Genomic DNA, 25,827 nt, shown 5'->3' with positions numbered 1-25,827 from the left:
TCCAGAATTCGGTCCAATGTAAAGTCACAGAGAAAGAAAAGAAATGCTGACAGAGAGAGAGAGAAACAAAAACAACAGACTTCAGTCTAACCTCTCTCTCTCTCTCTCTCTCTCTCTAAAGTTCTGCCTCTCAACTTCTTTCATTCCTCGATTGTTCCTTCTCTCCGTCTCTTCCTCTCTCAGTCGTTTTAAATGAGGGTCTCTTACTGTCTGGTGGACAGCTGATCCTCTCACACACACACACACACACACACACACACACACACACACACACACACACACACATACACTCACAAACACTCGCAAACATGCTGACACCAAACGCTAGCTCAGCTTTTTTTCAAGAAAGAGAGAGAACTTGACAGTTGAATGAGGAGGAATAAACCTCATCCTCTCTCTCTCTCTCCATCTTTCTTTGTTTTTCTCTTTCTTTGAAGTAACTGATGCAGTGAACCAGCGCTCAGAGCTCTTATGTAACTTGAGCGAGTGTGTGCTTACATGTATTTGACTTGGTAACATTTTTCTTGAAGGGCTTTGAGATTCATTAAAAGCAGATTATAAAACCATTTGAATGAGAAAGAAAAGCTTCCAGCATTGGTCATACGACTATTTGAGGATGAGATGTTGTACTCTGACTTGTAAACAAAGTTGCAATCCTAGCTGTAATTTTATGCAATACATATTTCCAACACAAACCCACCCAAGAGACAGTCCTCACCACTAGAAACACTTTTGTTTACGTTACATTAATTTGGCAGATGTTTTTGTCAAAATACAACTTCCAACAAGAGCATTACACCTCTGCAGGAACTAGATGTCATGGAAAATAGGAAATGCATCCCTGCCAAAGAAACAGCTAAAAGTGCAACAGTACATCAAGTGGGTTTCAGCCAGATGGGCAGTGACTCCGGTGTCCTGACTTTTGGGGAGTTTGCTCCACCACTGTGGGGCCAGAACAGTCAAACTTCCTTGACTGAGAAGAGTGACAACAGAGTCCTCGTAGGGAGGGGCAGACCAACCGTCCAGAGGCTGAGGAGGTTTGTCTGTGGCTTGGAAGTAGAAAGAAGTAGTTCCTCTCACTGCTTTGCAGGCCAGCACCAGAGTCTTGAGCTGGATGTAAATGCTAACAGGGAGCCAGTGTAGCACAAGAGGAGTGGCGTGGGAAAACGTGGGGAGGCAGGCAGGCAGCAACATCATGGACACTCGGCAGACAACTTAGATATCCGACAAAAATCCGACTGAAATCAGATTACATTCAATTACTTTTCTTTCTTTCTACAGTACGGTTCTGGTTAGGGAAAGATCGTGGTTATGGCAAATAATCTATGGCTATCTGGTGGAGGATGCAGGGGCTCTGGCGAAGAGGGAGTTGTAGTGGACGAGGAGGGGGCCCAGGGTTGAGCCTTGTGGGACCCCTGTTTCCAGGCAGAGTGGTTCAGACACTGATCCTGTCCATGTGACCTGGAAAGAGTGACCCATCTAGTAGGATACAAACAGTGAGTGCAGAGCCTGAGCCACCCAATCCTTTCAGGATCTGGTGACGTTTTCCTAAACTGAACTGACTTCAGCTTCAAACTACAAATAGGTGATCATGTGGGTGGTTATGTGGGCTTCAACACTTCAACAAACACTGTGCCAATTTAATTATAAATGAAAACCTTTGCGAGCAAATAAAATAAAAAGCTCATTCCTATTCCAAATCAATAACGTTTCTACTCTGCAGGGCTGATCTGCTCCACCCTCCTGTGCCACCGCAGGAAAACGATTCTGTAGTAGTAACAGGATTTTTAATGACCCAATAGCTCAAATACACGGATGATAATTTCACCCAGGAGGAAAATTAATGGAGAAAATAGAACAATAAAATAAAATAGTGAATACATTATTTTTTACTCTTCTATTACGGATATTTAGGACATAACTAAACGTTTCAAAAAATCAGAAAGGGAATTTTGATATTGAAATTACACATTTATATCATAAGATGGCAATTTAATAGAAATAGAAAGGGGAACTGAAAGTATGAAATGGAAGCAAAAAAGTTTAAATCTGCACAAATCAAATCAAATTCATAAACCTAATTTCCAGCAACAACAGGCAGCTCTGCTAAACCAACTGTACGCTACCTGCACAGCACCACAGACAGCAACAAGCTGACACTGAAGAGTCTGTGGAGACCAAAGCAGCTAAAATCAGAGTGAAGATTAAACTATAATAATAACAACATCAATCAAGTGGACACAAACAGGACTCCAAATGAATGCTAACGTTGCTACATGTCTGCTGGATGTGTAAATAGGCCATTGTTTGCTAACACATTAGCCATAGCAACTTAACAAGGTGATACTATGTCAGTTGTGTTGTGTTTTTAGCCGGCTCTGCTGCCCCCAAGTGGCCAGAAAAACACTTTGATGCAGTTTTAAATGAAAACAATCTAAAATAAAAATTGCAATGTAAATGAGAGGGCAGCTCTGAAACTGATCAGGTTACAAAAACACCTTATAGGTACCAGAAGGAGTCAGACTGCTTGAGATCATTATGTAGTCCACCGACAGTACAGGCAGAAAGCCACAGACAAACCCAGCAATAGCTGCTCTTTGGAGACGGTGCCAGGAAGGACTGGACTGGACTGGACTGGACTGGAACTCCAACAGCCCAGTGTAAGGTTAATCCATTGAGTCCTGGTTCAGACAGTCATTTAGACCATCTGAGTGATGAAGGGCAGTCAGCTGCTGTATGCAGAGAGCCCGACCTCAGTCACCCTGCATGTGTGTGGTCTTAAATAACCTCACGGCTTCAGTGGACTGTGTGTGTGTGTGTTATAGTCACATTCATGGATTAATGGTCTATGATACAAAGAGAAAGTCAAATGTAAAGGGCATGCATCAAACATGATGAACTCGTTGTTCGCGCTGCAAACTTGAGTTATTATTCATTAACAGAATCGATTCTTCCACAGCTTTAACCCACAGAGTCGAGCTTCTTCTCGGTAATACGCATATTGACTTTACTATAAACAGAAAGGCCCTGATGTGGAACGTTTCAACATCAATACATCATTCATCAGTATTAGAGACATTAGTGGAAACACAGACTGAGACACACTGTAAACTTCAATAACTTTAAACAAGTGAAATCATCACTGACAAGTTCGACAACCTCCGGCCGAACTTCAGGAATAAGTAAATATTTGTACTTTATACACAGATTCACTCCAAAATCTTTATCCTTGCTTACTTATGATTCAACATTGTTACGTTATTTAATTTTGTTAAAAGACCCTAGGTTGTCTATTGGCAATTTGGTTAATAGTTAACAATTTGGAGAGGGGCCCAAATACATTTATTATGTCATTTCTGCCGCAAGTTACAAATACCAGCTGCACAGCAATATCTATCAAAAACATGAGCCACCAGAACCCACTGGTCAGACCAGACCAAGTAAAGCTGTAGCAGAAAAACTCCTGAGTGTACTGAACGTGGAAACACTGTTTTTTTTATTGTTTATGTGCTCAACTTCTACTTTTACTAATTTAAAGGATGCGAACGCCACGCTTTCCTACAGCTTCACATTATAATGTGGGGCAGATATATCATAACGTGTTCGAACGTGGAAGTTTGTTCCTGAGAAAGCTTTAAGTGCAGCACCCGCAGGAAATACCTTTTAGTGATTCACACCACAGGGAGACATTAAACCAGCGTCCAGCGTCTGAATGATTCATACCCAGAGAAATGCTGCTGCGGCTGCTGGGAGTCTTTGGGATGAAGGTCTGGGTCTCAGAGCATCACTGAAGTTACAGTTATGTTTAGAACATGTCCTCTGGTCATTCAGGCAACTGGTGAACCCCAGGCTGTTGCTGTAAACACACAGCTGGTTAAATGAGGGTTAGAAAAAGTGAACTGCTATTATAACTCACAATAAGATTATCAACCACAGATGGATGGATGTGTGTATCACAGAGACATTTCACACTCACCTTTGTATTATGATATGGGCAAGTACTGTACTCAAGTAAGTACAAATTTGAGGTACTTGTGCTTGTACTTCCACAGTGGGAATAAGCATCATGACTTGACTTGCTTTGCCCTCAGTGTTGAGTGAACGCGGTGTTCAATTAACCGACAGGATGGTCAGAAAAAGGAAGTCTCAGTAATCATGAGGTGTCAGTGAGATAATAGAAGGAAGCTGCAACCGGTCACAGCAGGCACCAACATCATCAGCCACCTCAGGTCTTACAGAGCCCACCATATTAATAGTGATGTCATTTCATTTTTTAATTAATTTTATGTCCTAGAAAAATGATGATTTCATTCTCTATCAGTACATTCAATCTCAACCAACCAACCATCGCAGGTTTTTGATTGACATCTCACATCCGATGACCTGATTGAAAAACAGATTTTCTGTTAGAAAATTAGGAAAAAAAGCTGAAATATCTCAACAAAAAGTTGTTTTGCAAACAAACTTAGCTACAGGAAGCATGTGACTTCCACTGTCCACTGTAACCTTCCTCAAATGAATACATGAAATGAGCATAAATAGCATATTTCTGTCATGTTTTAGATCGTTTGAGGTTCGACTGGTGCTCTTTTAATTACATCATGTCATTGCGCCCTCTTCTTCTGCAATGATTTTTGGCACGAGACTGGAGAATTAGCGCCACCAACTGTTAATCAACTCCAAGTATTCGTGTTTTAGTAGTGGATGGAACGCACATTAATTCTCATTTTCTTTTGCTGCTTTTCTGGAAATTTGCATGGAAACTTGACTAATCAAGATCTGTAAGACGTCATCTGCTACAGCCCGAGATATGGCAACAGAAAATTGGACATTTTTAATAGCAAACAGTTGTCTAATAGTGGCTCAAGTGTAAAACATAGTGGCACTGTGAATGAAGCTCTACATTTAGATGCATGCTGAAAAAATAAAGCTGCTCCCTCATTTGAGATGTAGCTGTAGGGGGTATTGGTGCAGTGTTGGAGGAGGTGACCCGGGAGAACAGGAGGAGTTCAAGCAGCACAGACACAAAGAGCATGTATGTTAGTGAGAGGAAGGAGGTCGGCGTATCTTCTAACCTCAGGCGCAGTTTGACTTTTATTCTGGTGTGGGGGTCCCAAAAGAAAAAAATCTATCCATGTCAATTCTACAAGATGCTGCACTTGATCACTTGCAGCCAATTTATTTATACTCTGTTTTGAACTTTTAGCAGAAGAAGACAGTGTAAAGTACAGAAGTAAAATCACTGAGCTGCCATCTAGTGTCTCAGAAGTAGATTTAATAGGATCTGGTGTATTGTTAGCCATGCTAACGAGGGATAGCATGTGGGCTGGTCTCTTTGGTCCAGAGTGAAATATCTTGACAAGTATTGGATGTCTTGCCTTTAAATTTGAATGATCTCTTGTGTCTTATTTTAGAGAGTAGCGGGTCAGAGAGTGTCCATTTCAGCAGTTTTGTGCTGGAAAGGTTCGCTGCTAAAAATGGCTGACTTAAAATGTATCAAAGAGCTTGGAAAGATCATAAAATATGAGAGGAGGGGATGCAAAAAGAGCTAACTTTTCAGTCCTTGAGCTTTTTGGTGAGCAGACATTATTGAACTATAACCTTCTTTCTCGCAGTAAGAATTCTGGAGATCCAAAATATGTGTATTGATTTGTTCAATAAATACTTCAGCTCTCTTTTGCTCTCAGCTGCTTTCCACACATCTTAGGCATCTGAAATTTGTGCGTGTTCATATCCTATGTGATGGTATGAGATGAAAAGATTCCCATGTTAGCAACCTGCGAACATTCACGTCATTGGACAACTAAAGACTGAAGAGCTGACCATGAGAAAGCTAAAAATACTGTGCATCAAACGCACATTCGGGTTTAATCACAGTGAACGACAGACTCGAGCTTACAAGAGTTTTGTTTGCATTTCTGTGTTTAAGTCAGATACCTCAAAGAAAGGAAACACTTGCAATAATAAGATGATTTTTTTCCATGTACAAGAACTTAAGATTCACTGGAAGATGACTGCACACACACCTCCTACTGACCAGACTCTGCTCTCTTCATTAAGTAAAGGAGCAGGACTGCTGGGTCAAACTCTCAGTGGAAAAGAGGTTAATGTAAGTTGGCCTTAGGCTGGATATCAGCATCCACAGAGCATCATAACAGCCAGAATAATGAAGGGTCAGCATGATAATGATGGGACCTGACACTCTATGTGTATGGTAATACGTATATATACGCTGCTCTGTGAGGTGCAAACTGGAGCGGATGAAGGAAGTGGCCGAGCAGCACCGCAAAACATTCAGGGGGAGAATATAATTGTTGTAATGTATTCAAATAAAGTCTGGATGCGTCTTTTTCTTGGCAGGAAAAGAAGAACATTGGCTCTGAACCAACTTCAAACTGTTTGGTATTTGTGTAAACACTATCAAGTGTAGGAGCAAGCAACATGTTTCAAGTTTTGATTCTTTTTCATTGCCTGTGTTTGACCAACATATCGGACTGAATTCAAATGCTGTTCAGAGGCTTGATTTTCTCATTGATATTTCTCACTATAAGTGCTCATCCACCTGTTTTTATGTGCCTCAGCGGAAGCAACAGAAACCCCCCCCAAAAAAAGTTGAAATATCTCAAAAACGTTTTTAAGCTTGGCTGCGGTAGAAAAGTAGATGAAAACAAAATGTGACAAAGTGCCATGGAAACAGACTTAGTGGATAAATCATGACGTAGCTACATCAAGCATGTGACTTAAAGCGTTTGTCCCAACATCCAACAATGGATGGGAATTTGGATTTTTTTAAATTTTCTGTAAATTCTGTGAAATAAAGTTCATTAAAAGGAAATTGTTGCTTAAAGCAGTGAAGTATATTAAAGAGATCAGGCTTCAACTTTGAACTCGCTTTCCTCAACACACCTGTGAGATCTGGTACCAGAGCAACCAGTTATAATTTGGTTGTGTTCATGCATGGATCTGAATGCGTTTGCATGTATATTACATTTACAGTCATCCTTATATTACATTTACAGCTCACACATGAGCAGAGAGTGTGTGTAGTGTGTGTACTGTGTGTACTGTGTGTGATGACATACAGTATCTAATGGCTGGTGATTGTGTTTGAAGTACGACATGCTTTCTGCCTGCCGTCCTCCCCTCGCCTTCGGTTTATGTGACCGTGAAATGCAGTGATTGATGGTGCGTCGGCTGCGTTTACTCACAAACACTACATCACGCTTTGAAGATGACGTGACCCACATCTTCACTCATACCGTCCAAACACGGCAGAAGCAGCGGATCTGGATCACACAAGGTTACGCATCACATTTTACTGTGTGTTAATCCACAGAACTGCCAGCAATCTACATCATACTACAGCAAGCAGGCGGCACTCGACTTACTACACTTGTAGTCACGGTAACGACCTTTCATGCAATGCAATACAGTCGGTTAAAGGGTCACATCACCGAATTACAAAAACTCCACATTTTCTCATGTACTCTTGGTGGAGTCTATTTGCTCACTGCCTTAAGCACCAAATGAAATTACACTGACCTCTAATGTATTGGCAACAAGTCCTCCAAATGAAACTACAAAATGCATTTTAAATTCCCTGCAGAACTACACTGCGCTTTCTAAACGGGCAGCCCTCTCAGCAGGACGCAAAATCGTTGCGAATCACAAAAATAAATCGTTTAGCTTACGTTGAACTTGCTAGTTAAGTGTGAATTACTCGACTGATGCTTGAAAATTAGAAACGTGCCGGCTCTGTTTTGCACAGGGGCCTGTTTCACTAAAGTTTTCTTCTCACAAACTGCAAATACATTAGCAAGCCCTACAGCGCTCTCACATGATCACACTCTTATTAAATGTATGCGTGTTTGCAACTGTTGTTAGCAGAGGTGCGAGTGCCTTCAGGCCGGAGAGAACATGCTGCCACCTCTTTTGTCTGTGTATTCAGACGCAGAATTAATCTCTGAACTCACACATTTGCAGGTTGGGCTCCCTCTTCATTTGTAAAATGTGTAAAATTAGCAGCATGCTGTCTGCAAAGCCTAAAATTCTCAGATCCTATATATAGTGGCTTTAATGTGAAAGTGCTGCGGTATTACTTTTGATTTTTTGTGTAGTAAAGGAACTTGCTTTGGCTTTTCTTGAGATAATGTCGAGCTATATTTTCGTCAATATTTTGACTGTTTGAAGTCAGATTTGTATTCTGCGTAACTAGCTCAGATCAACCTGCAGTGGTGATACAGCAAGGCTGAATTTCAGGAGGTTAGATGTTAATTAACTGGCTGTTCTGAGGCACAAAGCGTGCAGCGATGTGATGAGTTCACGTCCACAGGCTGACCATTTCCCATAAAAATCAAATCCGATGTTCTGTGTAAATCCAGGCCAAGGCATGCTGTTCCATGAGTTGTGAGCCTTTTAAAGTGTTCGAGGCGGAGGATTGCAAGGTCGAGTCACGTTTTATGAGGAAGTTTACAAGTCAGTAAGTTGATATGGACGCAGTTTGCCTCTGAGCTGCCAGCGCAAGTCATGTTCTTTATTCTGCCTTTATTTTCAGATTCTTTGATCTTAAAAACAGGAGTGATAGAATATGTGAGTGCGGATGGAAGTAGGAACAATTAAAGGCTATTCAGGCCTATGGGATTTAATCTTAATGATCTAATTATCATCTATGTATTTTTTAACAGTAAGTTTATATTTATTTTTTGTAGGATTGTGTGCTCTAAAACGTGAACTCAAACGTGTCGAAAGTGTAAAAAAGCTGATCAGGGGTAACCAAAGTCTGCAGAAAACCAGAGTCGAAGCGTCTTGACAGCTTCAAACAACTTCAAACACACAGACATGTCGAAGCCATTCTGACTTCTCTCATCCCAGTTGCTTTAATGCTCCCTCATGGAGCATTAGCTTAGATCCCTGAAGCCTTGGAATTACAGCTATGATGTCAATACACATTGTTAGTGATTAGTGTGTGTGTGCGTGAGCGTGTGTGTGTCGCTATTTTGTACCGACTGTATTTTAAGAGCTGTGATCATAAATTATTCATCCCTTGGGTCCACAGGGGCAGACTCAGTATTTGGGGGCCTAAAGCAAACATGGGGCCCTCCTTCATCACTGTGATGGTCCTGTAGCATTAGTGTTTTGTGTCGTGCTAATGAGACATTAATTGATATCATACTAATTTAATGCATCATCTGCATTCCCTGAACAGGTTAAAATATAAAAGCAAACCAAGAAAAAACGAAAAAGTTAGACAACAATCTTAACGTTATAGCTGGTTACTGGTGGCAATAAGTGCGTACTAATCATACAGGTCCTACAGTGCAGCGCTAAATAACATGCATTGACCACCGGGGGCAGCAAACACGCTTTGAGCAGCTCCTCTGTCAGAAATGTGACAGAAGAGAAACTGGTGTATCTGTTTACAGTGCAGCCAAACAAACATATCAAGACTAAAGGTCTCAGAAACCAGCGTCCCCTCTCCGCTACCAGTGTGTGCACACTTTCCAGTTACTGTGTTCATACCTGATCTAGGTCATGCACGAGTTGTCATTGCTCTCTGTGGACAAATCTACACCAAGCACACAGGAAGGCCACTGTAGAAGAAGAAAGCAAGAAAAACTGAACATGTCAGGTAAATCTTGTACATTGACCGTATGTTGCTCTTGTGCAGCTTGTGTATATCTTCTCGTCTTAAAAAATACATTGTTTATCTGATTGGAAGAGGAAGTGATTGGATGTAATGATCCACTAATGTAATATCTTTACTAGACATCCCCAAAAGTCCCTAAAAATGATATAATACTGGATGGGCATATTTATGCAGTTAATTTAGGTTATTTTTGTTACAAGACCCCTTCAGTGATCCTTGGCTCTTGGAGGACTAAGATGGCTTCCTACCTTTCCCTCCTGGTAAAGCCATCATCAGACCCTGAGCTTTACTTACCATCTGGAAGCTGAGGTAAACAGTATTTGCAGCATCAGAGCGCAGCAGTTGCTGCAGCCCGGCCCTTCAGAGAGATATTAGCTGGCATCATGCCACGGAGAGAGAGGGAGGGAAAGGGCGGCAGACAATGTGGAGTCATACTTACAGTACCGGTTATTTGTGTACACTTGGATGTGTATGTATTATGTGGATGTGTGTGCCTGCTGAAGAGCTGGAGCTGTGCCACGCTGAAGACACAGCACCATACAAGGACAAGTCATGCTGGAGGATCAGGCTGTCTGCAGGGTGGCACGACTGCAGCTCTGTGGCGGTTCAGCCCAGGTGGAGTTTAGAAGGCTGGTATTTTAGAATAACTGATATTTTGTGCCTTTAATTCGGCATCTATGAAGGAACTGTACAAGGCCTCCAACCTAAACGACAAAACACGTTGTTTGTCTCCATCGGAAATGATCCATGTGAGCATTTTCTGATCAGCCACCTCCATGCTAAAGGTTTGGTTCGCTGACGATGACTGTTGGTAGAAGACCAGATGTGAACACTATCAAAGTCACTTTAGGAAACCAGCCTTTGGTTTGGTTTTCTCTTTAAGAAGTTTCCCCAGTCACACCAGAAAGTGGCATGTCATCGAAATAGTCAATTAAGCTGCGTCACCGTCACATTCATCCTTTCTGAGGCGGACAGCGTTGACTGGACCACATCTGATTTGTTCCTGCACATCGTTTTCGTTTCCTACTATCCGTCTCTGCGTGTGTTACTCTCTTAATGCGTCTGTGTTTGAATGTTTTATAAATCAACTGAGCGAGTCTACAGAAGATGAAAGTGACTCTGAAAATGATCTAACTGCTCTGAAGTCCGTATCTGTGTGAGTGAGTGAGCGAAAGCACAAGAAAGAGATTTATGGAGAAGTAAGGTCAAATATCTTCTACCTAATAATAAATCACACACCCCCCCCCCCCCCCCACCCATGTGTTGACATAGTTTCCATGGTGAGGGGAAGGTGTTGACGAGTCATCGCTGCATTCCTGAGAGCACACACACACACATACATTAACATTTACTCTTGGGGGGGGGGGGTGTAAGTTGACACTCTCCCAGGGCCCAGAGGTTTTCAGTGTCCTGTAGGTAAAACGTGCACTTCTTATTGCTCGTCCCCCCCCCCGTCCTTCACATTTCACCCAATACTGCCGACTTGGGGTTAACTTGCAAATGAAATGTAAATTTCTAAAATCTCTATGCAGCATTATCCACCGGGGGGGCGGGAAAAAAAAGACAAAAAAGTCTGGAGCTAGCTTGCAGCCTCAGGAGGATGTATTGTTTCTTACATCCCATAATTCATGAGTGTCAGAAAGGGGCGAACGACACGCTGACAATGTTGCTGTTTCATGTGGCGTACTATTAGCGGGCCAGATGCCTGTGAAAGCATCAGGCTGCATTAATACTTAATGTTCAAGTGTTGGTTTTAATAAACAGTATTTGCTTTCCTGGCCCCAAAGATTACTGTATGTGTTGGGGGGGCTTTTTTCCCCTACAGCAATAACTGATGAGGTGTTGATGCAACTAACTGCAGAACAGAAGCATGATACATATCTATCGCGTTGCATTTTCATTGTTTATGTGTTTAGTTTCTCAGGAAATTGGCTGATAAAAGCCAGACACACACATCCCGGTTTAAATTCTTCACCTCACCGCAGTAATCCAAGGCAGAGCTAAAGAGCTGAGGGGACTTAACTTGTATAAATACTTCAGTATATCACCCATAACACTTCACAGTAGCTCCACATGACTTGCAGCTACTGTGGAGCATTGTGGGTAAACTGTGGGAGGTGCAGTAGCACCTGTGGGGGATAGAAGAAATGAGCGTTGGTGTGAGGAAGCTGAGCGCCCGTTTCACCTCTCCATGCTGCAAAGTTGAAAGTTAATTGAAGCGAACCACCCGCTGCTGGCGATGAGAGACTCGGCCACATTGACACCGTCAGTGAGGCGTCACCCCGGGTCGACCGCTCTGCTCCGTCAGCCTGCAACCAGCTCGCACAGCCTCGTCGCAGAGTGTCAAAAAGACATGCTCCGGGTGTTATTGGACGTCTTCACATCATCACACAGTATCACTGTATTGTAGACACACCCAAGTGAGTACGACTGCAGTAGCTCCTGTAGGGAAACAGCTGTTGAGCTTGCTGTTAGAGAAAAGGGTCCTGCTCCATCGCGCTACTAGAGGTCAAAAACTCTACACGATACCTTTAAAATGTGTTGTTTTATAGAGTTCACTAATCATTTCAGCACTGACACATCAGGAACAACTGGTTTCGGATGTAAGATCTGAATGAAAATCTGTGTAATAAGCTGACCTGCTTCTATCCAATCCAAGTATTTTTGGCAAAGAGGGAAAATACACCAAACTACTGTGTTTAAACGGGCAAGAAACAGACAGCAGAGCCGCGGCTGTTTGGAGCTGCTGTAAACATCAGCGGTGATTACAATGAAGACGAGAAAATATGTCGCCTCTGGTAGGCTCGGGGGAGAACAGGCTGCTTACTTCTCTTCATGCGCTGCTAAATTTTTCTGTCTGAAATTTTTGTTATGTGGAGCAACCCTCAAGCTGTGACACGTTCCGAGTCGGAGCCGGGGGTAACACCACCAAATGTGCCATCTCCAAAACAGCAGGAGCGTGCGGTGGTGAGAACGAGAACCAAATAAAAAAAAAAGTCCTGTGCTGTTTTTCCATCTCTCTCACACACACACACCACCACCACTGAGTCAATTAGAGAAGACAATGGTTGAAGTTATGACAAGGCCACATTACCAAATGATCCATGAGAGGCATGAACACACACACAGAGGGACGAGGAAACTGGGTCAAATGGACCCTGAGAGAGAACGAGTTAGAAAAGCTAGAGCCAATCGACAGCGGATCTTTCTTTTCTCTCATCTCCATCTCATGTTGAAAGAGTGGTGGAGGAAGAGGAGGAGGAGGAAGAGAGAGAGAGAGAGAGAGAGAGAGAGAGAGGCTGTTGTTAAAGAGGTGTAAAAATCAAAACCCAGGAGTGCGACCGAGGTTTCAACTCATCTGCATTTCTAATGAGCGTGAAAGAGAGATCGGTCAGATGAGGGGAAGTGAAGAGAGACGCGATGAAAAAGAGATGGAGGGAGGAGAAATGGAGCAAACAGCAAGAGAGATGGAGTGAAAGAGAGATTGGTGACAAATAGAGAGAGAGAGAGAAAGAAAGACTATAAACAGGCAGAAAGTAAATCCCATAAGACTAACAAGAGGATTGGTGACACAGTAAGAAAGACATGGAGGGAAGAGGAAGAGATATAGCCGCGGTCCAATGTTGAATTATGAAACATTTATTCTGCTAGAAGTTTTTGAAGTTGTTTTTTTTTTTTTTTTTCAGATGTTTGGAAGCGTAGAAAACCCTGATTGATGGCTTGCCCAGAGACGGAGAAGAAAACCAAATTGGCCCACATTTGTCACAAGTCTCAGAGCAGGAACTCTGATCACGACCACATCAGACCCTCTGGAAGAAATTCAGCAGCCACATTTCAACAGAAAGAGGGCATACGTGGGTCAGCCAGGGCTACCTCCAGAATTACATAACTACTGGTGTATTCAGACAAGACATCGAGCGTTACCAGCAGAAACATAAATGTTTTGGGTGAGTGAAAGCCCTGGCTGAACCTCAGCTAGCGACCCCTACAGGCTGCAGTGTTCATCACACCCAAGAAAACTACAGCTTAATGTATCTGATGTTTAGAGGCGATTGGAGCGTTTGAGTAATTATAACTGTATATAATCAGTGAAACATTTATTAATTGATTCTCCAACGTGAATACTTGTTCCAAATGACAGTGTCAGTACTGTATTTCGTTTTTAGTATCAGCTGGGGGGCCGACATTGTTGGTCGTTGCTTATAGTCTCAGCTTTCACTTGAGGAAATGGACGTGAAGGAGAGACAGCTAACACTAGCTAGCCCGCCACCTTTCAAATGCTAGCTAAACATAGGCATGTCTGTGCAGGAGCTGCTGATGAACAAACGTGGCGGCTAATGGGAATCTGTGCTAACGTTAGCAGGCTAGCTTTTCACTTTACAAGTGTATGTCGAATGTAAGGGACAGATTGTTTTAATGGCGTTATGTGGGCTTAGTGAAGACGCCTTCATGACCTGCTCCAGTCAGTCTCCTAGCAACGCCGGCCCTCAGATGTCAGTCAACTGCTGTCGTGGGACACGCCCACTCAGAGGCTTCCATAGATACGTCCAAAACGCCATGGTTTTTAAAAACAAATGGTGTCATTATAGTCATTATAATGTCTTTCTACAAAGAGTGAAGAGGATTACATTTTCAGTTTGAACAGCACTTATTTTCTTTTGCTCTGAGAGAAAAAGCTTACTAATTGACACGTTATGTTAAAATCTCTCTTTTTTTTTTAATTCGTACAGAAACAAATGCAAAAACAAGCGGTGGTTTTGAGGCTGAATTAAAACTCTTTCTTTGTTTATTCTTTTGTCAAATAACCTGTGATGACAGCACCTGGACTGTTTCTCGACAGCCGCTGTCAGCTTGTCAGAGCAGTAATTGAAAAGCATTTTCAAGATAAAAGCACACACTGAGATCGCTGGGACACTGGCTTCTGCTTGTTGCTATAATATCAAAAACTGCAACTCAAAAGAAAAACCCAGAACATATAAAATCATTTACAAAATGAATACATCTTACAAATCTATTTATTTAAAAAACATCATCATCATCATCATACTCATTGCAATAAAATGACGAAATAAAAGGACACTGGGGAAGCCTTGCAGTGACATGTTCAATGTGTGTATCAATGCTACCTGTGTGTGTTGTTTACTGTTAAGAGCATTTGGCACAGAGCCCTATTATTCACCTGTGTGCTCAAGTCCTGTGAACATGTATATGTGTTAATGAAAGTGGTAAAAACCTATTTTGAATACTGTAACAGCACTATCACAGAGAGGCACACACACACACCCACAAACATGGAGACTTATTGGAAGTTTCTGAAGTAACTGTCACCATCAATCAAGCCAAAACACACTTATTGTATATTTGAATAATGAATATTTCTCAAATGGATATTCAGTCGAGCCCCTTAGTGACCCTAACAGGAGAAAATAGAACAGCGGCACTGACGGAGGATCTGGTGTCCAATAGGAACGTTTGTTTTTTTTGCTGGACGAAACTTGCAGCCCAAATTTGGTTCAGAAAGTTGAACTTCAGAGCCATAATAAATCATTTGTACAGGTTTGTCTTGGTGTTTCCTGTAGCTAATGGTGTGTACATTTGTGCAACCCCTTGAGTATCATCAGTCAGAGATATTTATGGATTTGGACGTTGTGTTCTGATTGGATAATAGTTAAAGTTCTGCACTGGCTAGACCAGGCTGCATTTGAGAAGTGGGCGATAGATGCATTGTGAATGCATGAAACAACCGTCTTTGTGTGTTTTAGCTCTGACTGAGGGTGAAAACTATGCAATGAGTACAGCTTTACATGAGCTGTGACCTGACTACAGCCTGATATTGCTCATAAAGTTCTGATAGTTGTTTAAAATACCTTTTAAAACCATTTAAAAACATCAAACAAAGCTGTCTGTTCAGGAGGAAACGCAGCCTGGCTCGTCTCATTACGAACCTCACAGGTCTGTTTGGATCCTGCTGGGTTTGGACAGCAAACGTCCTCACTTGTGAGTGTGTGTCACACAGCAGTCAACAAGATACAACACACTTCATTCATTTGCTATAAAAACACCACAGAGACTCGACAGCTGATGCATGTTGGGCACAGCTGACCTTCTTAAATCAGCTGGTAATGGCAGATTTTTGTTCTACACATCTCATCTTCAGTTTTGGCTGTTAGGTGCAAAGTAAAACATCTCTTTTAGCTTTCTGGTTACATTTCTAGCTAACAGATTGACATCTTGAGAAAAACACTATGCTTGTGAGCTTAGCTTAAAAAACTGGAAACAGGGGTGGACCGCTAGCCTAGCTAAACCAAAAGTGACAGAAAATGCCTGCCAACAACTTCATGTCGGTTATGTAAGATGGGATTACCATAAGAGCAGTGACTCAAAGAGACATATCTATAGCACCGTCCCTTACTGGGGTTGTTGGATGTACTGGTGGCGGAAAAATGTGTTAAAAAAGTTCTTTCAAAGCTAATTATTTCATTTCTAATGGAGCTAGGCTAGCAGTTTCCCCTCTGCTTCCAGTCTTTGCGCTAAGCTCGGCTAGGCTAGGCTAACTGCAAACTGATAATTCTTCTCTTCTTTGAGTCTGAATAAGACGGCAAACAAGAGGATTTCCCAAAATGTTAGACTTCCCCTTAAACTCAGTGAAGTCATGTGATGTTTAAAGGAACAGTTTTCAGTTTCATATCTGTGTTAAGCACAAAGCTGGAGGCAGAACATGGTTAGCTTAGCTGTCTCCCCCTGCTTCCAGTCTTTATGCTAAGCTAGGCTAACCACATCCTGACTCTAGCTCCGTACTGAGTGCACAGACTCACCTCCCTCTTTGAAAGAAAGCGAATAAACACATTTCCTTTAAAAGCAAAACTGACAAACATGCACGAGTTTCTTGTTCAGAATCTTGCAGCTGCAAACCATGGGAGGACGTGAGTTTCTTGCACCGCCCACACTCTTGTTATAACCGAGTCATGTTGCTCACAGTGTGAACACATGAGACTCTAGATTAGTGGCGTGACAGCTGAGTTTAAAAATCTGGATTTAAGAGACTTTGATGTCATCAAAATGTAACCCGGGAAAAGGCTTGTGTTGCTCACGAATGACATCGGTCTGTCACTATAAACAGTACATGCAACTCTTTGTCTCACATACTGTAGCACGGCACTCACACACCAACACACACGAGACTCGGGCAAAAGAACAGCTGGATACATTTCTGAATATTTATAAAAAAGAAGAGTGCTTGCAGTCACCACTTTTAGCGGCTGTTCAAGTGTTGATCTGGCAATATGAACCAAGCACACCTCCGTCAGTTCAGACATTGGCACCACGTACAGTATATCTCACACACAAACACACTGACTGCATATCTCCTTGTAAAGCTTAAAAATGTCTCTCATTTTAAAATCTCTCAATTTTCATAAAACTAGACTTGAGAATAAAGGTAAATATTGTCCTTTTGTTAAGGTAGGAATACTCTGGGGTGGTAGTTCTAGTGCAATACCTCTCGTGTGGAAAGCACGCGGAGCACTTTCATTTTCTAGGACTTCTGCTGCCCGTGTGAGCGTGACGTTTATTCCATGACTTCCTCCGTGACAGAAGTAAGGCTCAGGCTGCTTAATACAAAATAACTTAGGCCGTATGACTTAACAGGGATATGTCAAGGTGCAGATAAATGAATGAAACGCCACTTCAGTCTCTCCGTGCCTCCTCAAGACAGAAAATTCAACAGGGTACGCTCATTACTCTGAGCGACTTACTATCAGGAAGTGATGGTACTTTGCAGGGAGCCTTGGCATCAGAAGAAGAAAAAAAAAAATGTAGTCCAGCCTGAGCGCTTCATTTGTTATCCCCAGTGGTTACAGAGGCAGCAGATCTGTTTAGTGGTCCTTTATTCCCAAGTGGCAGTGATGTCTCAGAAGCCTCCTGTTCCTCAATAATTAAACTCTGGATCTGTCAGAGTTTCTCGTAGTGCTGTGGTCTTAACGGGGAGCAAATATATCTGTGTAAAAACCACTGGAAGCGCCACAGATTTTAATGGATCTTCATAGAAATTGAAGTCTCAAAGGCTATTTCCTCACTGGTGCTTGTAAAAGTCCCCTGCTCCTCCACTGCAGAGCTGAAAGATCCTGAGCACCTCTTAAAGCACTGCGATTGATCAGTCAGGCTTCAGTTTCCAAAGCGATGTGGCGTTTTACTCCCAACGTCCGTCGCCCGGAAACAACTGGGTGTCCCAGAAATCGTCTATGGGCGTGTGTCTGTTGTGTGTGTGGTGTTTCCTGTGAGCGCTGCAGTGTGTGGGTGCGGGGGAAAGTGTTTGTCAGTCCATCTCCAGGTCCATCAGTTTGTTGCGGGAGCGTGGAGTGTGTGTGGTGTTGCGGCAGCAGCACTGGGCGCAAACCAGACCCAGGACCAGAGAGAAGAGGCCCACACCTGGAGACACACAACAACGTTAAAAATGGACGAGACACCACATTACCAACAATCTACGGATATGACCATGAGCCTGTCCACCACAGGAAGGTTTTCAGGAACTTCAACCTTGAGGTTTTCCCCGGAGAAGCCAGACTCTAAATTTAGTTCCTGGATCCACAAAGTCCCCCTTGCTGGAGGTAGTACTTTCTGATAGCTCAGTAACTATTGGGGTGAAGTTTGCAGGGCTGAACGTTGTGAGACTTCATTCACACAGTAAAAAGGACCGAGTGGCAACAGAATCAATGTTAGGACGAGGGACGGACATTTCTTGTTGATTATTAACGGTAAAAGTTTTAGTAAGGAATTAAGGGCTGTCATTATTATTATCATTATTATAGTTACACCAATTACTGACACTACAGATGCCTATGAACTATGATTTTCTTTATTAATAGCAACTAGGGATGTCCCCAGTCCTTTTACAGGATCAGTATCAGTGCCAATTAAAGCATATTTTATTGATCGTTATTGGCTACATTAAGCCTGATCACATTCATATTCTTGTCTTATTTAAATCCTCTGTGTACTGACAATGCCAGCTGTCAGACACGTGCCCTAAATAAGCATGAGCACAGCACTGTCAGCTAGGAAAGTGCAGAGCAGCACAAAAAAAAAGAGAGCAACTCTAGCGCATCGGCCAGCATTTTAAGTGAAGCTGTCCACACTGACAGCCAGAAACTACAACATACTTTTACCCATTCTCACTGCTCTCAGCTGAAATAGGCTATAATAGTTTGCCAATCCCCATGGCAACAACAACAAACCAGATGCTGATGAGTTGCAAGACAGTAAAAGAAACCATTACAAGAAAGCTGCTAGCTGTATATGTATAAATGCTGAATCACACTTCGTGTAACTCAGTATTTAAGGACTTGACTGGCATCATGAATAGATATTACCCTTGAGGGATGTCCTGATGCAAGTTCATCATTTTAAAATTCCTACATAGGAATATCTTAATGATTAACCAGAGACTTTTACTTGAGAATGCATGACGGTTACGTTACCTATGGAGGCTGCTACACCGTATAAGAGAGGTAACTTTAGGGACTCCCACACTGCAGAAGGAGAGAGGAGGAGAGATTTGGTGTTTAATGGGAGCAAATAAAATGACAGTACATTCAATTGTGGATTAAAGTATCCACCACAAGGAAGACGTTAGTTCTGTTGTAAAACAAATCTGTTATCTACAGCATCGTGTTTAAATATGTGCATGCTCTGCTCACCAGCAAATTGGACTGTAAGGAAGACTCGAGACGACGTCAGCTCTCCAGCCTGAGTCCAGGCTCCTGTTGAGGCCGACAGGTACCAGGGAGTGGCGACACAGTGGTACTCACCACTGTCACTGGAAACCACACAACAAACACACAGTATGACACTGCAGCTGAGACTGTGGCTGTTACAATGACGATATACTGAAAATCGTCCAGCCAACAAGGTTAAATGAGACAATTATTATAACACACTCGCCTGTCCTGAGTGCCATGAACGTTCAGACTGTAGGTGTGTGTGTCCTTGCGCTCTATTGAAATGTCGCTGGATGAGTTACGAGCGTCTTTCCTCACAACGCCGAAGCGGTCGACGCTGGCCACCTGGGTGGTCGTCTCTCCGCCGCGCAGCCTGGTGAAAAACCAACGCACCTCGTACGCCAGGTCGTCTGAGAGAGACACAGACAGACAGACAGACAGAGAGAGAGAGAGAGACACATTTCAGTAAAGCTGGGATATCATTTTTTAAGAACTGCACTCCTGCTTGCTAGGAAAATTGGGTTTCAGCATTTCAAAAAACTGGCATTACAAATGTTTTAAGAAGTTTTAAATATCAGTAATTGCATGATTTCATCAGGAAATCAAGTGTTATGTGTATAAGACTGTTAAGAGGGTCAAGTACCCAAGCACTGCCTCTTTCGCTCAATGCACCAATACATTTACACTATATGTAAACTACAACGGCAGTTTTAAAGATGGTGGGATGTGGGGAAAGTCCACATTAAAAGACACATTTTCCCTTTGAAAGACAAAGTTTCACTCCACCCTTACAGTGATGTATTTCCAGCCGGTGAGGGGTCAGTCTTGAGTGTGAACCACTGGGCTGTTAGTTATGAAAAGGGCAGTTTTATTTGATAGAGCGGGTAGAAAGGCATGACTGCTGAAAAATGCATGACGAACTTAATCAGTTGGAATTTTTCAGTCGCTCCCGCTTGTGCAGGCTCACGTCACCAATCCTGAAGAGGATGAGGAGGATTTTCCAGGAATTTTCCAGCAAGTTCATAGCGGCCACTTCATGAAATCAAACATTTACTTTGGTCAATAGCCTTCCTGCAATTAGTAATGTTAAACTGTGGCCGACGTTTCCATATTCATTACCAAAACGGGGCGTTCAGTTATGAATTGTTGAGGTTTTGATGACTTTATTTAACCACCTGAAAACTTCGTCATAGCTGAAACACAACGCTTTATTCATGTGATCATTAGCACCATATTCTATACCTCAAGTCTAATATTTACAGAGAAGTGTTTCTGTACTGAAACTGAGGAAGAGTGTGTTATTTTTAGATGTACCATGCAGCCGTAATTTCACTATGATGACGACAGAACAAAAGAAGAAACCAGGAGAATCAGTCCAACACACACACACACACACACACACACACACACACACACACACACACACACACACACACACACACACACACACACACACACACACACACACACACACACACACACACACACACACACACACAGGCTGCTGTTCCCCACTGTAAGAGATAAAAAAGACAGCGAGATGGACATGCGACATAAAAAGGACGATAGTGATGATAGAAGAAAGAAAACAGGGACAAGAGAGAATTTGTGGTAATAGATGTAATCTTTGGAAAGGGGGGCGAGCAAGCTAATTATTTCCAAGAGCACGACGTAGAGAGAGAGAGACACAGAGAGACAAGCAGCGAGAGAGACAGACAGACAGACGAGCACAAACTAGTCATTAGTCTGTCAGGGAGAGAGGGACTATTAGCACTGTACCTCCTACACACACACACAGACACACACACAGACACACACACACACACACACACAGACACACACACACACACACACACACACACACACACACACGCAATAAAAACCCCATGCAGTCTTAGTCATCCTCTGTCATTTAGGAGACAAATAGAGGAGAGAGATGAAAAACTAAAAGAGAACATTTGCGAACGACAACATGAAGAAAAAAAAAAAAGAGACAAATGATGATGAAAAACAATTATGAAAAAAAAAAAGAAATGGAGAAATGAGGAGGAAGAAAGGGGAGAATGGAGCGAATATAATGAAGAGAAAGAGTGAGGAGAGGAGGAGAGGAGTGAACTCACCCACAGCAGAGTAATGAATCACATCTCAATTTCTCTCTCCCTCTCTTCCCTAATGGCTTTAATATTCAAGCTACATCATTAAAAATCAGTAGTAGTACGAGCAGCAGCAGTAATAACACTGGCCTTGGTTTTAGTTTAGTGTCCCGCAGTCTTAATATTGATCGTTATCTGAAAACCCCACCAGACTCTAGAGCAGGATATCCTCCTACCTACTGGCCCAGCGTTCATTAAGTTCTGCTGTGGATACTCATGGTCTCAAGAGGATGATTTTGGGTGACCTCTGACCCTTCCTCGGACAAAACTTAACCTGCACTCTCTGGAGGACAAACAATGTTATGATGAGTGTCTCTAAATGACCTCCAACACATCTCTTTCTCTTCCGCAATTTCATGTTACTTATTTGCCAACGTACACACCAATACCAATATATGTGCAATGAGTTAATATAAGCCGATATTGGCCCGGATGATTTATTGGTGAGGCTCTAGGGGCCACTAGCAGGATTTGAAACTGTTAGGGGGCGGAAACCAGACCAAAATCAGCCCGAACCCTTTGCAAGAAACTCTGAGTCCATCACTTCCTGTCAGCGGAGAAGTGCGACACATTGGACACCAGGATGCCACTTTGACTAATCGACTCTGCCGCTTCTCAATTAGTGGAGAAGAGTCGGCCTTCTCTGGTGAAGACGCTGATTTAGGCTGAGAAGTTTAAGATAATAATACAATAAGCTTTAGATGTTATAGTACATTTGTACACCAGTAGACCTACAATACATAGTCTCCCTGGAACTGATAAGTCCACTTATTACTGATAGTTATTGATAATAGATAAAGTAATATTAACTGCTGCATGATTTAATATGAATGCTACTTTTTTTTTTACATTTATTATTGAAGATTATTTTACGTACGTAGACGCATATTAAGACATAATCCTGCATTATTTGTCAGTGTTTAAAACTTTAAAAAGACTTCAAAACCAAAAAGATTTTTAAGGTAAAGGAAATAATTAAGTTCCTGTCAAAGACAGAAAAAGCTAAAATGCCTCATCTCCTCGTCTACACTGGAAGTCATGAAAAGCCTCCACACTGTTAAATCTGACTAAATTGACGGTGACGAGGATGACGGTGGTGATGAAGATGCATTAGGACAGCGTGGAGAGGGGGCACCAGTAGCAAAGCGCTCCATCCAACCAGGGAGGAGGAAACAGGAGGTGACACTAAAGTGAGGGGTGAACGGGTCAACTGACCACACACACACACACGCACACACACACACACACACACACACACACACATTGGTTTTGGGGGGGGGGGCTCATTGTCACATGTTGACCAATTAGCTGCAGACTACAGTAAAACCAGAAAATGGTGAATTGAGTTGAAGAAATGACTTCTAACTTTGACTAAACATTTTTAAAAGTAAGTATTTCAAGCTGTTTTCTGGGCAGACATATTGTCCACATATGAGGCTCGCCTCAGAGTAAGACTATACTCCACAGAGACCGTCTGCATGGGCGGGTTGAAGGCTTCTCTGACAGCAAGGACCCCTCCACATAACCTGACCCATTAGTCAGGGCTCCCATCGGTACATGCTCCAGTAAAAGAAAGACAGGCCGAGTTCCTGTGCAGGAGGAAGGATGGGTTTGATAAGAACGAGGATCTCTTGGGGTTTGCACTCAATGTGACCCTGATCACGTCCTGAACTCACACCTGGTACAAGTGATGGACTACAACAGAAAGAGTTCAAAAAGAAGGAACCAAGTAAGACACATTGTGAACGTAACTCTGAGCAACTAATCAATTAACTGACTGAATTTCATTTTAAAATATTAGACCCCCCCAGCCCAACCTGTGACTGTGCTGACCAGACATGTTGAAAACAGATCCCCAGGTTGGTCGAACTTATTTGGGAAAAGAAAAAGGTGCCAAATAAAGTGGATAATATGGACGAACTGTTGGCTTGTTTACAACCTGAACGTCTGACTGTTGGTGCTTCTTGACCTGTTGGAGATCTCAACAACTACTTTAGTGAGTGAAACGTTATCATACCGGATAGAAATGATGGTCAACTACAAATAAAGGGTTAAATAAACCAAAGTGGTCCTTTAAATAGAGATTTCCGTTCTGTAACATGAACATTATTTGAAAAAGCAACACATTTAAATACATTCACTTGAACAGAGATATTTTCTGACGACAGGATGTATGAAAACAGCTTTAATCCCTTTTATAATCACTATGACTATACTCTTATATAATCACATCATTTAAAAACTGCCAAGCTGACAGTCAAAAGGTTTGTTTCTCTGACGTCCTGATAACACCAGGTTAGCGTCTGACATTGCCGTTAATGATCAAAGACACATTTTGCATAATTCCGCAGGACTGACGCATGAACTCCGGTGGCTTGTTTCAGCGACGACACCCATATTCGAGGAACGGAGCTATAATTAGAAAGCTCTCTGCTTTCTCACAGTTAGCCTCCATCCTTTACTTTCTTTGTTCTTGACGGCGGAGAGGACGGAGAACGAGGAGAGGGAGCGAGGGAGGGAAGGGGATTTGAAAATACTTAGCGACAGAGGAGATTATTTTGTTTATCTCGTAGCCGTAAATCAACAGCAAGAGGCACTCAGCAATGTGAACACATCTCAAGCTGTGTCTTTGGAGAGCATGTATCACCAGAGACACCCCCGCCCCCTCCTCATGGGAGGTGCTATAGGAGTATCTGATCCCCCACCAGCAGGCCGACTCACAGCTTCTTGCCCGCAGCTGTTCCTCTGCTGAATGCAGCCTCTCGCCGTCCCCCCATACGGACCTTTGTAACCCCTTTATGAACTCATGAACTCACCAACACACACTGTTTACACTGCCTTACAGCACAGCTATCCTGTACACACAGAGGCAACAGAAGCATAGTAAAGTGTGTATGTGTAGAAGCAGGTGAATACAACATGTCTTTGCATGTAAACAGAACATCAAAAATGCACTTAAAGGGTGATCTAACAGGCTTTTGTAATAAAACACAAAATCATTCAAAATCTTTGTTATGAGCGAGACGGCCCTTTGGTAGAAGAGTGTGTGATAATCAGGCCATAACAAGTAATCATTGATCTGCAATATGATACCTAACATCACCATCTGAAAGGCCTCCGTGTGCTTAGAAACTAAATGCCTGTTGGGTCGTCAAACAGCGATTGAACTTCTCCTTTAAGATCTCCAGAAATGCCATTTTTCCCATTTGTATGATTCATTGCATCGAGACTACAAAGACACACAAAGACGGAGACTTGGAGTGTGATCAGGGAGGCATCAGGACGCAGACTATCAAGACAGGCTTTTGGAGTGTAAACACTTCTGCCTTTAGACGTGTCAAGTAACCCTAACCCTGGGTAAAAATTCACGCTTATACAGAAAAAGCGTTGGATTAAGCGAACCATAATGGAGCGCTTCATTTTGCTCTTTTTGTTGCAAACAGAAGAAATACATGTAGAATATCACCACCCTTGTATATTAAGTTTATAACCATTTGGCCAAACAGCACAGTTATGGTTAAGTTTCAAAGTTTGGGGGCATAATGAGCTGAGCGGTCAGCTGACACACTCACTGACATCATGGTCTGTCAGAACTTCACAACTATGTTAGCTTTGGGGGGGGGGGGGACTACAGTGCTTCTCTAATAGAATATCTGGCTCCTGTCTGAGCTAATAAAACTAAAATGGCTGTCTGTGGAAATGAAGACAGTCTGATTGGATTTCTCTGGATTAATCCCCTGAGAGTCCAAGGCGTAAAACTGCCTGAAAAACACACACACACACACACACACACACACACACACACACACACACACACACAAAGACACACACAAAGACACACACACACACACACACACACACACACAAAGACACACACAAAGACACACACACACACAAAGACTGACAATTACCACCAGTGCTTCTAATGAAACTGTGTGTGTGTTCTCTGCTCCATAAAGCAGGACAGCACTGGTAGAGTGGAATACTAAACACTATAAAAACACTATTTAGCCTCACAGAAACAAAGCCGCTGGGAAGCAAAGTTTCCCCTGTTACTCGCTGCATGCTTAATAAGAACGAATGAATGCAAAACACATATTTTTAGCTGCTAGATGCTGATATTTTAAAGATTTTGAACACTAGATTTGATACCTTTAAAACTGAATTTGATCAGTGGCAGGGAGCAAAGATCATTTCACTGGTATAGGTTTCAGTGTGCCATGAATCAAAGCTGGCAGATGTGGAATTAATGTACCCATCTCTAATATCTCTCATGATACAGATTTATACAGAGCCCCCTCAGACTGGAACC

General features: G+C 42.5%; 1 protein-coding gene across 1 annotated transcript in view; it reads right to left on the bottom strand.

Moving 5' to 3' along the window:
* Positions 1-17,960: 17,960 nt before the first annotated feature.
* Positions 17,961-25,827, bottom strand: part of ptgfrnb (prostaglandin F2 receptor inhibitor b) — a 46,599-nt gene continuing 38,732 nt past the window's right edge. Inside the window, exons 12-15 of the mRNA XM_070930827.1 lie at positions 19,586-19,772; positions 19,342-19,460; positions 19,123-19,173; positions 17,961-18,073 (exon numbers count right to left, since the gene is read on the bottom strand). Coding sequence (XP_070786928.1) covers positions 17,961-18,073; positions 19,123-19,173; positions 19,342-19,460; positions 19,586-19,772 — 470 coding nt within the window. The remainder of the gene's footprint in view (positions 18,074-19,122; positions 19,174-19,341; positions 19,461-19,585; positions 19,773-25,827) is intronic.

This window comes from Enoplosus armatus, chromosome 24 (assembly GCF_043641665.1).
Source record: "Enoplosus armatus isolate fEnoArm2 chromosome 24, fEnoArm2.hap1, whole genome shotgun sequence".
Taxonomy (NCBI): domain Eukaryota; kingdom Metazoa; phylum Chordata; class Actinopteri; order Centrarchiformes; family Enoplosidae; genus Enoplosus; species Enoplosus armatus.
The sequence above is the reverse complement of the archived record's forward strand: the minus strand, read 5'-3'. Positions and strand labels throughout refer to the sequence as shown.